Genomic DNA, 14,499 nt, shown 5'->3' on the forward strand with positions numbered 1-14,499 from the left:
CGGGGAGATGCTCTTATACAATATCAGATGTCTGTGTGTCCGTGTGTGTGCATGCGTGTGTGAGTGTGTGTGGATGCGTGTGTGAGTGTGTGTGTGTGTGTGTGTGTGCATGCGTGTGTGAGTGTGTGTGCATGCGTGTGTGCGCGCTGCCATGACTGAGCTCAGACAAAACAAAGACACCTGATACGATGTGAATCTTTGTCAGTTCATCTGCTCCTCACGTTAGAACAATGGACCTCACGCTGCTGCCTTCATTACTTTATCTTCTCTGTTCTTCATCACTCGTCCTCCTCAGGGTCGCACACAGAGGGACACACAACCAGTCTCACTCACATCTTTGTGTGTGGAGTGTGGGAGGAAGCCAGGCAGCCACAGAGAGAACGTGTCATTTTTAACAACACACAGATACAGGGGGAGGCCACCTGTGACACACCTGTACCAGACCTGTGATTGATTATTGGGATATTATGTGTGTAACCAGTGACCGGCCGTGCAGCAAGCAGACCGTGGACTCAGGAAGCAAACATTTAATGCTGAGCCCTCGCAGGAAATCCAAACACCGGGAATTTTAGGAAGACAACGAGACACACAGCCATGACATTATGTATGAGGGATAACGAGGGAGAGGCAGCAGGTTGGAGCACAGCTGAGGATAACTAATAATGACTCAGGAGAAAGTTAAACTGAAGACAGACACAGAACAGCAACCACCAAAATACAACGGGGAGACAGAAGCAACTGAACGAGGAGAATCCAAAATCAAACAATGCAAAAGGTTAAAGTAACTTGAAGATATAAAAATGAAAAACAAGACCCTTAAACCCAAAAACTCAAACCTGGGCCCAGACCAGCAGACCAAAGCAAAGAACAAACCCTTCACATCTGTCTGGGCCGTGCTGGGCTCTGAGGGTGTAAGAATGAGCTCAGGATGAAACTAAAATAACCGGGATAAAACTGAAAGCACTTCGTGTGTGACGACAGCCACACGAGCTCAGTGTGTGGATCACTATTATTATCACATTCACACCAACGTGTTGCCAACACAGATGTCTGCTGAGGGCCTCTGTGAAAGTGACTGGCTTTAATATTAAACACTTCACACAAATGAATGTACATCATTTTGTGATGTTAAATCAGCTGATAAAAACTAAGGACTGATTATTTTTTTGTTTATTTCGTTTTTGCTGACAACATGTTTAATAAAAAGAGGGCGCAGGTTTAATAAGTTAGAGTTTCAGTCTGGATGCAACTGAAACAATCCCCCCAAATTTGTGTAATTTTATTTACAATCATTCACAAAGTTTTTCTTTATATTAAAATGTGCAAAAATGAGATAAATTGCAAAAATGAATGGCAGAGAGGAAAATTGCAAAGTTGCATTTTTCTTATTATTATCATAAAAAAAGGACGAATTCACTTCAGCACATGCATGTTGTATTTATTTGAAATTAATGCCAGTCATTTCTATCATTTATGCAATTTAATGTGAATTTAAAGATGAGATATTTATCTTCATGTTCATCTGAAAGTCTGGGATGAATATAAATATGTTACAGAAGCCAAGACGATAAATATGACTTATAAAAACTGAAATACACAGTATGACAAACAAAAAGGTAAATCTCGTTACATAATAAACTGAGGAAAATAAAAATAACGGATAAAATCTTTTTTAAAGACTAACAATGAACAAAATAAAATAATAATTCTATTTTGGCGATTGTGGCTCAAGAGTTGGGAGTTCGCCTTGTAATCGGAAGGTTGCTGGTTCGAGCCCCGGCTCAGACAGTCTCGGTCGTTGTGTCCTTGGGCAAGACACTTCACCCGTTGCCTACTGGTGGTGGTCAGAGGGCCCGGTGGTGCCAGTGTCCGGCAGCCTCGCCTCTGTCAGTGCGCCCCAGGGTGGCTGTGGCTACAATGTAGCTTGCCATCACCAGTGTGTGAATGTGTGTGTGAATGGGTGGATGACTGGATAAGTAAAGCGCTATATAAATACAGGCCATTTACCATTTTAATTGTCATTTGGTACGTTCAAGTTAACAGCGGGTGTAGTTACACTCCGGGCCCGTGGGGGCGGTAATGAGCTGGAAACTGAACCGGCCAATAAAAAGAAGAAGCTGCGTTGCAACTGGCCAATCAGCGTGCAGCAGTGCGAAGCAGGAAGCGGTTGAAAGCGAGCAGCACCTGCATGGAGAGGATATCGTAGTACTTATTCGTAATTGTTCTGACAGGTAAACAGTTTTATTTACAGCGTGTCATAGTATCAGCTTCCGGTGTGACGTCAGCCTGTGAACGGTTTAGTTTGCAGTCTGTTAGCGGTTAACGGTGGTTGGTTAGTTAGATAGATAGTTAGTTAGTTAGTGGTTAGTTAGTTATTGGGTTTTCAGGTCAGTTAAAGCTTATTTTCAGATCTCAGATCAGCTGTTAGTGAGACACGTGACCAGCTGAAACCTGCAGCGTGAACACCTGCAGCTGTGAATGTGAAGCTCAGTCTGAACCTTTGATCAGACTGGAACCTTTGGACCTGCTGATACACCTGCTGATACACCTGCGTGTCTCTCCTCGGGGCTGATGATGGACCCACCACACACAGACTTCTTCTACTGCTGCGGAGCCGCCACGGAGCTGCTCAGGTTTGGATCCTGCCCCCTAACCTCTGCACACAAGGTGCTCTTCCTCATCATCCCAGGTGAGCCCCGCCCACATCCACAGCTCAGCAGCACCTGTTGTGTTTCATACTTCCGGAGGAAGCTGTGCTCAGGAGTTCAAACATCAGGACATACCCTGTACTGAAGGAATACTGCAGTACAGCACAGTAATACTGTCGTACAGCTGCAGTATTGCTGTAGTACAGATGCAGTATTACTGTAGTACAAATGCAGTATTACTGTAGTACAGATGCAGTATTACTGTAGTACAGCTGCAATATTGCTGTAGTACAGCTGCAGTATTACTGTAGTACAAATGCAGTATTACTGTAGTACAGCTGCAGTATTACTGTAGTACAAATGCAGTATTACTGTAGTACAGCTGCAGTATTACTGTAGTACAGGGCAGTCCTCTGATTTGGACTGTGACGTGCTCTGGATCAGGTTTGCGGTTACCATGGTTACCACAGGCCTCGCTGACCTCGTGCTGTCTGTCACAGGTAACCCAGGTGTGGTGGGCTTCTACAGGACCTTCATGCAGACGCTCCACAGCAGGTGTGGCTACCAGCACCCGGTGTGGGCCGTAAGCCACGCCGGCCACTGCGCTCCTCCGGCCTCCATGGACATGATCGAAGGTACGCACGGCTCTGCTCACAGGAGAGAGGAGCAGCTTGTTCGGGTGTTCTGACATTTCTATTCCGATTGCAGACGGCGCCTCAGCGGCGGAGGACGACGTGTTTGGTCTGGACGGGCAGGTCGAACATAAGCTGGCTTTCCTCAGGAATCACGTTCCCAGAGAAACCAGCCTGGTCCTGATTGGTCACTCCATCGGCTGCTACATCATTCTGGAGATGATGAAGAGAAATCCTGAGAGGAAGGTGAGTCATCGCAGTTCTCCGGTCTGAGGAGAAACCACAAATCGGCCTCGATCCACAAAAACACACAGCCTACAGCACGCACCAACACGCCTCCACCCAAACAGTGAAGCATGCAGGGACAGTGGATGGTGGACGTAGGGAAGGCTCCGGAGCTCAGACATGACCGTGCGCAGCGTGGTCGTCTCAGCCTGATCACATGATCAGCAGGACGGAGGCTCTGTGTGAGAACGAAACTAAAAACAAGCCAAATGAGTTTTTACTTATTGGGATCGTTTAATCCCGGAATACGACGGCCGCTCTGAGGTTTCTGTCGTTCAGAAACGGAGACTCTTTATGTTTTTATTGTCGCTTATTTCATCCTTAGCCTGCTGCTGTCGTTCACAGCGGGAGTGCCACATGTTTGATTTGGCACGCCCTTCTTTTCTCTCCTCCTAGGATCAAACGGTTTGTTAGCCTTTGTTAGGTGAATGCGTACCTGCTACACCGCGGAGCGCTCTGTGGGGGTTTGTTGGAATCACAAACTCTGTCTTTGGAGCGCATGACCAGCTCGGATGGCGCCCGGCGAGATCCTGGCTGAGGGCACTGAGCCCTCCCTTCACTTCCCTCCCATCACTTTTTCAGGAAACGGATTAAATGACATGAAAATCCCCCTGCCTCTAATCCGGGAGTTTCCGCAGTTTGCAGCTTCCTGTCTCGGAGCTTTCTGTTGTCTGTCTGAAACCTTCTGTCTCCTCTCTGTTTTTAATGCAGGTCCTGAAGGCGCTGCTGCTGTTTCCCACCATCGAGCGCATGGCTCAGAGCCCTCAGGGGAAGGTCATGACCCCCGTGCTGTGTCACATGCGTTACGTGGTCTACCTGCCCCTCTTCCTGCTCTCGCTGCTGCCCGACAGGCTCAAAGTCGGCCTCATCAGACTGATGCTGGGGGGAATCCGCTCTCTGGACCTCACTGTGGTGCAGCCCACCCTGGGTCTGCTCAGTGGAGACTCTGCAGGTCGGCCATGCTTCGTTCTTCTGTGAGATATGCAGCGAGGGCAGATGCTTTTCAGACTGCAGACATTTGTCTTTGATAAGAAGCTTTTATGTGATAACACAGAGACAGAATTATGGAGAGAAACCCTGTCAGCACCAGAGGTGCCTGCAGAAAGGTGGAGGGGGGGGGTTACATTTACAACATGCAGTGGCTGTATATTAATATACTGGGAGTGAAAGAGCTCAGTGCATGATGGGAATTCCCCCAGCAGGCTGGCAGCGGTTCAGATTTAACAGCCGAGGTTTGAAATGTTGAGTTTGCAGCGAGAGCCGGACCAGCTTTAACCTCTGTGGTTTGTTTCCACGTGCAGCCAATGCCATGTACCTGGGCGGGCAGGAAATGAGGAAAGTTCTAAAAAGAGATGACACGACTATCGGGAAACATCTCGACAAGGTAAGAAAAGCCCCGCCTACAAGAGGAGCGAATGAAAATGTAAGCCAGATACCCGTGCAGGTGATGTCGCCTTTTTATTAAAGACAGCACTTCTGATTGCTCACGCTTCACTTACTGCTCTGTTCTGTACACTTTGGACACTTTACCGACCTCATGACCTGACGCCGCTCCCAGCGCTCCTGTCAGATGTTATGGCAGAGCTCGGCGTCGGCAGTCTGACTCTGAGGGTCAAAGGTCAAACCTGTTGTTCCCCTGGTTGCGCTGAGCTGATCGGCCCTCTGCTGGCTGCAGGCTGGCGATCAGCTCATGGAGCGCTGCTTTGATCACACCCTCTAAAACCACGTTTCCCCTTTTCTCTCTGTCTGTCTGTCTATCTGTGCTTTCAGCTGATATTTTATTACGGAGCGACCGACCACTGGTGCCCGGTGCACTATTATCACGACATCAAGCGGGACTTTCCGCTCGGCGACTTCAAGCTGTGTGAAAACGGCTTCCGTCACGCCTTCGTGCTGGACGCCGGACGAGAAGTCGCCGAAATGGTGTTTGAATGGATCCGTGAAGATTTACGGAGCCGAGTTCCCGGTGACCAAAACACTTCATTCGGTGCCTCAGCTGGACGTTTGTAACGAGACCACAGAGCCGAACCAGAGGTTCACGTTGTCTTTGTGTAATAAGATGTGCAGGCGTGGAAGCTGTACAAGTTTGTGCTCAGTGAAAACACTAAACACAGCATCAGCCTTCAGGGGCCACATGCTTCCAACTCTTATATCCTGGCTAATCACATAAAAATGTACAACGATGGCATGAGGGCGCTCATCATAGAGACCAAACATTTATTAAAGTTTAGAAAATTTACAGTGAAATTTCAAAGAAGTCCAGATGAAGCCGCAGATGTGAGGAACAGTATTTTTAATGCATGTGAAATAACTGCTGTAATATTAACTGTTGTTTATAATTGTGGGAATAAATGAAAACTTAATTTATTAAACACACAGATTACAACAGGCCGTGTTACTGCTTCAGGTTAGGTCTGAAGATAAAGTTAATCCCACTTCAGGCTCCTGTAAGTGTGTCGCAGCATGAAGCAGTGAAAGCCTCGCTCTGTGTTCTCGGAGCAGATTTTATTTCTCTTTTCAATCTTTCCGATTTCCTCGCTGGTCGACCTCGACGGGTCCTCGATACCTCCCAGCTTAAAAATCTTGGAAAAGTTCCCGAGCACCAGTATCTACCGGGCCACTTTACAGGTGAGCACATGAAGGCGTGCGCTCATCACCGTGCAGATAGCTGTGGCTGCACGTCCTTCACGGTGAAGATCACGTGATGTTAATGCAGCTGGAACTGAACACCGGTCGGTATGAATAAAAACACAAACTGAAGCAGTTGCATCAAAACCATTTATTAATTTCTCAGTCAGTAAAAAGTGGCTGTGTGAGGGCAGGTTCATGGTTATAGACTGAATGGCTGGTGCTGAGTTCAGTAAACTAACAATAAACACAAACTAATATTCCAGATGTGGTGTCAGATGTAATGAGGTGACGGGCATCTGTGAGACTAAAGCTTTGCTTCTTGGTTCATGGTGAGAAAAATCTGAATGCAGGAAGTGAGAGTTACAAATATGCAAATGGAGCAGAAATAACTTGATAACACGACTTCAGATGGCGAAGCATCGTCATCTATCAGAGGCGTATTTTCAGCTTGTTCTGCCGTGATTGGCCACAAAGACCAGAGCAAAAACACAAACATTGCAGGTGTTGCTCTAATCTTAGACCAGTACACGAGGTGAGCCCTGTGTTTGTGCGTGTGCTACCGGCACCCACAGCTCTCCACCACCATGTTCTCGTACTGCTTGTAGACCACGCTGCCGGCTGAGTCTATGTAGAGGATGCTGATGGGGCTGAGACTGGAGGGGACGCAGCAGCTGGGTGGGCTGAGATCAGGGTCCATGGAGTTCATCAGGGTCTGGATCACAGCGTGGTTGGTGGGCTCCAGGTGGGCACGCAGCGGGAAGTCGCACACGCCGTCGCAGCGGCGCGCCTCATAGTCCAAAGGGGCGATGATCCAGTCGTCCCAGCCCAGGTCTCTGAAGTTCACGTGCAGCGGTTTCCGGCTGCAGCGGCTCCTCCTGCCTCCTCTCGCTGCCCCACCGAAGGATCGTTTGGACAGAGCTCTCTGTCGATGCCGGCGGTTCTTCTTTACGTGTTTTGGAATAAGTTTCGGAGGCTTCGGGAGGCTAAATCCTCCGCCCTCGCTCTTCATCCTGTGCGTCACCTCTCCGAAAAGACTGTCGGCAGTGTTGGTATGCCAGAAAGCCACCAGCAAAGCTTTCTCCTGGGTTGGGCAAGGGGTGCGACCCAGCCCCAGGACCAGCGGGTCAGCCACCTTGTTGGTCAGTTCAGAGAAGGCCAGGAGATGGAAGCAGGCCTGCTGTGGCTCCAAAGGATTCCTCAGATGGGCCTTCATGCCAGACCACACGTCAAACACCTCCCACCTGGGAAGACCACCACCCAAAACCTCGACAGTTCTGGAGTCCAGCAACTGTCTCTCCGAAGAGCAGGAGTACAGGCGGATGTCGTAAAGGTTTCCTCCGCTTGTTAGGGTGGGTCGAAGGTCTGCCAGAGGCTTCCTGAGGATTCTCAGCTCGGCCTCCACCAGCTCTTCCATCCTGGCCAGGCTGGATAAGTCGAAGACGTAACGCTGGCCGCTCTCCCATGATGGAGGATCTGTGGATAGGAGGAAAGTAAAGGTAGAGCACGCAGCATGTAACTTTATGTGCAGGTCTGAAACCTGACCCAACACTGGTCTTTGGTCACATGTGGGACTCAAGCCTCAGTCTTCAATACAGCTCTTTGGCTCTTCATAGGATGTCACCTCTAAGTCTTTATGGCATTCATCAAAGTCAGTGATAAACATCATAAAGGGAACTGGGTGATGTTAAACAGGAATGATATTTACAAATGTCATTCCTGTTGTTAAACCCGTTTAACAAAAACAGGAAGTTGAGAAAGAAATGCACTAAAATGCTGCTGAAATGATAAAGCTGATGTGTTGGTGTAGGTGGATTCATTCATGGATTTCAAATCTATTAAAAGTTTTTCAGGCTGACTTAGGGGAGGATTTAGATAATTTGAGATAAATTATCAAATTTTCAGGAGCGGAACCACGCCTCCAAACACGCCCCTTCTGGCCCTTATCTATATGTGACCGACACCCCCACCCCCCCCGTTCTACAAGCTGTTCGTTCTTGCTTTTGTGTAGAATCAGAAAGCAAAGCAGAGCTTTCCCCAAACCACAGCTCAGTTCATGTCTAAGCCGTTCACCTTTGTCTACTGAAACGCTGTCAAACCGAAAATGAGGACGAGAGCCCAGCGAGTGAATGGCAATGAAAACTGTAAACTTGGAGATGAGACCTTCTGATGGTCACAACATAGCAAAAACCCGCATAAATAATCACTTCTACTAACTTTAAATTCTTTACTAACTTTAAAAATCAGTGATATATTTAGTAATCTGTGTCAACAATGGAAATATGGTTGTTTAAAACAGAATAACACCAAATATAGATGTAATAAAACTAGAACATTCAGTTTTTTAGGCAGGATTTTGAGGGAAAGTGAATTAAATTGGTGTCAAACCTTGTCCTTGGTCCACAAAACTTGTAACTGTGTTAGCAGCTCCTGCTCCGTCTGAAACATCAAAGTCTCTGCTTTGAGGTTTGGACAATGTTTGGTATAAAAACACCATGTAGTCGTGGAGGACCACCGAGCCGTTAACTGACCGATCTCTCCTCATCATGCTCGTGTTCGCGCCCCACTGCGAACTGGACTGCAACGCTCCGGTCCACTCTATCCCGACCCAGAAAGCAAAGCAGAGCTGAAACAACACGGGTCGGTCCATCTGAGGTGCTGTCCTCAAGTTAAATGAAGAGCTTCAGGTGGGGGTGAGACTGAGAAAAATCCCCTCTGACTTTCATTCAGAGGATCATCTTCATGTAGATCGTCTGTGTACCTGCATGCAGGTGTACAGGTAGACAGTGCCCCCTGCCAGCTTTGTAGATTAATAGACATGTGTCACATTAAAGGAAAAATGACTACAAGGTGTTTTCAAAAGAAGTTCCATTTTATGCCTCAAAACCAGCTTCAGTGCTCCCGGCATTGATTGTCTAACACTCAGCTGGATCTAAGCATTTCAGAAGAAAACCCCTCCTTTGGTTTAACATGTAACTCGAACCTACAGCCATGCAGAGCCACCAACGCCTTCACTGTGAGCATCAGACTTTTTCCTAATTTATAAAGAATGCATTCTGAATGTTTGAATCCTAGGTTTTGTTGATCAACACAGACTCACTTTGGAATGTAGTTTTATACATTGTATCTTATTAACCCTGCCTTTTCAATACACTGCACTCGTCATATGTACAGTAATTACAAATATTTCACAATTTAAAATTATTTTAAATCGTTATTATTTTATTATTATTATTTCTAACTTTCATGATACAACACAAAACATGAATACATTACAAAATATATCTTTACATGAATGTACTGCTCAAAAAAAATATAATAAATAAAAACGTTGTATCAAGTCAGTAAAGCTCCTGGATCAAAATCAGAATACTTTATTAATCCCTGAAAAAATGATGTGGTTACAATTGCTCCAGGATGATAAGGACAATAACAGACAGAACTAAATTAAATGTCTTGATGCATTCTCAGTCATCCAGGTAACTAAATCCCCAAAAGTTGATTCTGTTCACCTGGACGTAGCGTTTTCAGTGGGAGAAACGTTTCGTCACTTATCCAGGTGACTTCTTCAGTCTCAGCTGACTGCAGGTTTCCCCAATCTTATAAACAGTATATTTGCATAATGACTGAGGGCTGGTTTCAGTCACCATCAGTGATGTGAGTGTTGGGAGTGGCGCATGGGAAGTTGTCAGGTATTATGATTTCTTTGCAAAATTAACACAAGATGCGACTCAAATCCTGCGTTGAGTAAAGATTTTTTTTCTTTTGTAATTCCAGATTTGGTTAGTTCAAAGATAAGAATTTGTATAATTTTTGTGATGAACAATAATAATTTTGAAAATTGAATTGATTGCAATAAGCACTGTTTTCATAAAACAGCTGCAGCTTTCATTGCAGCACATGTGGTACGTTAACCTTTGTACGGTTTTCATCAGTTCATTTTGCAGTTAACATGTGAACATGTTGGATGATCTGTCTGCTGTCACTCGAGGGGGCTGAGGTCTGAATCTGAGGGCAGCTCCTGTAATCACAAAGAGAACAGAACCATCAAACTCAGATATAAATTTTATCCCTCAAAATTGAAATAAAGCTGATTCTTCTGTCCTCACACACTCAGGATCTGAAGTTGTTCTCTTACATTTTTTTCAGTATCACAGTACACTACAGTACTTTAATCCGTACTTCCTGATTAATGAGTTACTGAAGTACAAGCTTTTAAATAAATGTTACTGTCTTTACAGATGTGGCAAGAGACTGAAAACATACTGTTGTTTGCACATCTTTAATATTCAGCTCTGCACAGGAGCTGCAGCAGGATGCGGCCTGTTGTTTTTACAGTATAATACTTGTAATAAAAGTACAGTAACAGTAATTAGTGACTGAGCAGCCCGGCGCGTTTCTCTTGATTTATTTAGTAAATTCATTCACCTGCACAGATTAGCTAAACGAACCCTGACAGCCGAGTTCTCATCTTAGCTAGCTAGGTCTCAGGACCGAGCTAAGGACGGTAGTTACTAGAGATGGCACGATACCACTTTTTTATGTCCGATACCGATTCCGATATCATAAATTTGGATATCTGCCGATACCGATATGAATCCGATATAGTGTGTTTTAATCAACAAAACTGTTTTTTTAAATATCTTGCTGCATTTTGTATAAGTTCATACTCAAGTTTAAAACAACAACTACACTAAAGCTATTCTGTTATACCTGTATGCAAAAAAAAATATTTCGTAGTTCAGCAATACTGATCAATCTAATAAACTTAGACCTACACCATCCTCCCTATTCTGGTATTTTAAAGAGTACTTAGCATAAATATTAAGCAACCTAACTAATAGGGTTCCAACTCCCAGCAACAACAAAAATAAATAAATAAAAAATAGGGAACCACCCCTCACGCTCCACCTCATGATGCTTAATCGACGTAATCAACCTTAATTTGATGCAGTGTGAAAAAAAATGCACAGAAATCAATTATTTTTCAAGAAATATTAAATAGATTCAACATCTTTCTTCAACAAAATTGCAGACTGCACAGATGGTACCTTCCCAAAGGAAAAAGTACTATAGCTTACTAGGGTATATATATTAGACTTAATAGTCACTATATACAGTAATTGACTTCTATTCATTTTACATCAAATTAAAACTTTGGGTGTCAGATAATTATTTATTAAAAGCTAGACATTTTAAATGAGAATAAGAAAGAAAAGTATGTCTTTGTGCCCCCTTTTCCCTGTTCATGCCCTATCGGCCCCCCTGGCTAAACTTTGCTAGATCCACCCCTGCACAGTTACCAGCCGTCAGCTACGTAGAAAAGATCCTCGAGTAGAAAGTAATATTAAATACATTCTAACAACAGCTGATCAAGCTTAAACGTGGTTTCCTCTTTCTGGTGCAAAGTGGGCCAAAAGCAAACCAGAGAGACGGACTCGCTACAGAAAAGCCGATGAGCTGATCATTAAGCAGTTTCATGATTGAAGTAGCAGCAAGAAGAGGCAGTCGCTCCATATATCGTTTGTTAAGCTTAACGCAGGAATGCTTTACAAACATTCAGAGATGGACTTACACACTTGCTTTACTTCTCTCGGGAATAACTTTGTCGGAGATGAAATGCCAGGTTGCTAGCGAAGCTCCAAATGCTATCCAGACCACCGACAGGTCCCGCATGCCACAGCCGCTCTATCACGTGATGCATACTGCTCCGACATGCTAACGTTCTGAGGTGAGTTACAAGTTTTGTGAGGTGCTTTCGTGATATTTAATGGATCGGATTACATTTTTTATTTTTCTCTGATATCCGATCCAGTAATTTAGGTCAGTATCGGACCGATACCGATACGTAATATCGGATCGGTCCATCTCTAGTAGTTACTAGTTGATGTGACGTTCTTCTGTATCGAGGCTTCGAAGCTTGTGTTGAGTAATGGAGGGGGCGTTTCTGCGATGCGCGTATCGAGACTTGCTTCATTTATGGGAGGAGCTGAAAATGATGACGTCCGAAGCCTCGCTGCCCGGCTGTACCACGTGACTGGTTCACGAAGTGGTTCGAACTTTGCCGCGAGCTATGACAGCGATACAAACCCCTCAGACTTCAGTCAAAATGTGGGTGTTTGATGGAGAGTTGCGGTTAGTGAGAGTTTGGAGACAGTTTGGAGGTTTATGAGAGTGAGGAGAGAAAGTTAGGAGAGAATGGAGCCAGCTAAGAAGAGGAGGATGTCCTCCCTGTGTGGGAACATTTTGATTTTATTCCTCCCAACAAGCTATGTAAATTTCTACAGAAGATGTATTTTCATAATACTGATGGTGCAATACAATTTATGTTAAGCGGCTTTACTTTTGTACAAGGTGAAGTGTTTGCTATGTGCCAGGGAGCTGGGATATAACAGCAACACCTCATCCATGCTTAGGTGAGCCATCAAATGCCATGATAATATAGCATGCAGTAATGTTACTAAATGATATAACAATATTATACAGCTGTTATAAGTTACGTGTGTGATATTTATATTTGTGCTTTGTCTTTATTGTCTTTCCTCAGGAGAACAATCTCAAATAGATGAAGACCTGGTTAGCATGGTGATTGAGGACTCCCAGCCATTTAGCATTGTGGAGGACAAAGGATGTAAAAGATTTGTTAAATCATTAAATCCTAGCTATGTTCTCCCCACTAAAAAGGTCATAAAAATTTTTAGTTTTTTACAGAATAAAATGTGAACAGGCAGGACTGAGGCCTCAGTGTGTAGCTGTCCATACCTCAACGTTACAAAAGCACAACCACTGTCCACACCCCAACCACACCTCACCTCACAGTAAATGATCATTTCCATTTTAAGCATTTCCAAATAATCATTTTCCATACTGCCAGTATAAATATACACAGTATACTGCATCATTACAATATAAATGTTTTACACACTCCTTTTGTTGTTGACATTTACAGGCTGTGTGCAAAAGGCCACACTTCAAATTCTTGCCAACTAATATTTTTACGTCCAGTAGGTGTCCTACTAGAGCAAATGAAGCTTCAAGACGCTTTGTGCTGGGGTGAACCAATTGGATGAAAAGCTTCAGTGCTTCATCTGCCCATCACTAGTAGTTACGAATTAGCTTACAAACACGTTTAACTTACCGAAAAAGTGCAGCAGGGCCTCGGGTCCTTCAGTCGGGTAGTCCAGTTTACTGAAGAACACCTCAGGCTGTCAGGTTAAAACACTCTGTCGTGTTTTCGTAGCGTAAACGCTGGCCCTCCTCTCAGAGCCTACGCTCTATCTGCTATTCCCGAACAGAGATACGCAAGTTTCTCCGTGACTGCAGCTGCCGGTTAAAAGTCTTATGATGACGTTTCACCCCAATTTAACATCACCGCGGTAGGAGTTAGAATCAAACTTATGGAAGAGGAGACCCCTTGAACATAAATCAGCGTAATGAGAACTATTGAAAACAAAAGAAGAATCTTTGGAAAAAAAATTATCTAAGGAGAATAAATTTTACTTTTTTTTTTTTTTAGTTTAGTCTGACCCCGGTCCCATCCGCTACCATGGAGGAGGCGGGGTTTATGACCTATACTGCAGCCAGACACCAGGTGGCGATAGAGACGTTTTGGCTTCATTTTTGGGGAGCTGTCATGTCGTCATGTGAGTGAAGTTGGGCCCCCCCACCTTCTTCAAATCCAACAAAAGTGGTATCAAACGTTTGTGCTACGTTTGTGCTGGTTTGTGCTGCAAAATTTTCGTTTGTGCTACTATCATTTTAAAGATATTAATAAAAATTTCTAGAGGTCATCAGAGGTCAACCAGCCCCCCCACATTAATTAAATCAAACAAAAGGGGTGTCAATCAACTGTGCTACGTTCAGTGTTGGCAAGGCTGGACTGGGACAAAAAATCGGCCCGGGCATTTTGACTAGAGACCGGCCCACCAGGATAAAGATTGAAAATGTGACGTCATTCAGGGGTAAAACCGCAAAGGATTCTGGGAACTTGTGGCAAGAGGTACTAGCGCACGCAGGCTTTCAATTGAACTCAGTTACACAGCGATAAAAGAAACCCAAAAAATGTCAAGAAGCTGTTGTATTATTAACTGCAATAGCCGGTTGCATGACAGCCACGGGAAGCCGACGGGTAAAGAGATCGTTTTTTTTTATCGGATTACGTCGTTGAAGAGAAATTTTTTAAGCCATGTTTCCGAAGTAAGACCAGTGACCTGAAGTTTCTAAAACTTCATGAGTGTATGCACTCACTCCAAGAACCGTATAATATAAATCTGAGCGTGGTGAAAGTTGGGCAGCACGCTAACGTC

At 44.6% G+C, this 14,499-nt stretch overlaps 2 protein-coding genes across 4 annotated transcripts; one reads left to right on the forward strand and one right to left on the reverse strand.

The window, feature by feature from the left end:
• Window positions 1-1,980: 1,980 nt before the first annotated feature.
• LOC113011625 (lipid droplet-associated hydrolase-like) lies at window positions 1,981-5,937 on the forward strand. 3 transcript variants are annotated; one of them, XM_026151189.1, is made up of 7 exons: window positions 1,981-2,231; window positions 2,509-2,689; window positions 3,149-3,283; window positions 3,357-3,526; window positions 4,277-4,517; window positions 4,867-4,949; window positions 5,336-5,937. In XM_026151189.1, the coding sequence occupies exons 2-7, from the start codon at window positions 2,572-2,574 to the stop codon at window positions 5,573-5,575; spliced, it is 987 nt and encodes a 328-aa protein (XP_026006974.1). In that variant the 5' UTR covers window positions 1,981-2,231; window positions 2,509-2,571; the 3' UTR covers window positions 5,576-5,937. The 3 variants fall into 3 exon arrangements, with proteins under 3 accessions (XP_026006974.1, XP_026006973.1, XP_026006975.1); XM_026151190.1 differs by having other exon boundaries at window positions 1,982-2,231; window positions 2,594-2,689; XM_026151188.1 differs by having other exon boundaries at window positions 1,981-2,689.
• Window positions 5,938-6,022: 85 nt separating this feature from the next.
• Window positions 6,023-9,405, reverse strand: LOC113011628 (growth/differentiation factor 6-A-like). The gene is made up of 2 exons (XM_026151195.1): window positions 8,582-9,405; window positions 6,023-7,669 (listed from the first exon to the last, which is right to left on the reverse strand). Exons 1-2 carry the CDS (start codon window positions 8,841-8,843, stop codon window positions 6,753-6,755), a joined length of 1,179 nt encoding a protein of 392 aa, XP_026006980.1. The 5' UTR covers window positions 8,844-9,405; the 3' UTR covers window positions 6,023-6,752.
• Between the last annotated feature and the right edge of the window lie 5,094 nt (window positions 9,406-14,499).

The sequence above is a fragment of the Astatotilapia calliptera genome, chromosome 19, assembly GCF_900246225.1.
Source record: "Astatotilapia calliptera chromosome 19, fAstCal1.2, whole genome shotgun sequence".
Lineage (NCBI taxonomy): Eukaryota > Metazoa > Chordata > Actinopteri > Cichliformes > Cichlidae > Astatotilapia > Astatotilapia calliptera.

Coding starts and splice junctions, on each gene's coding strand:
- LOC113011625 (XM_026151188.1), top strand. CDS start 2,572: ATGATGGACCCACCACACACAGACTTCTTCTACTGCTGCGGAGCCGCC. Junction 3,527..4,276: donor AGAGAAATCCTGAGAGGAAG/GTGAGTCATCGC, acceptor TTTTTAATGCAG/GTCCTGAAGGCGCTGCTGCT. Junction 4,518..4,866: donor GCTCAGTGGAGACTCTGCAG/GTCGGCCATGCT, acceptor TTCCACGTGCAG/CCAATGCCATGTACCTGGGC.
- LOC113011628 (XM_026151195.1), bottom strand. CDS start 8,843: ATGGACCGACCCGTGTTGTTTCAGCTCTGCTTTGCTTTCTGGGTCGGG. Junction 7,670..8,581: donor TTTTGTGGACCAAGGACAAG/GTTTGACACCAA, acceptor TCCTATCCACAG/ATCCTCCATCATGGGAGAGC.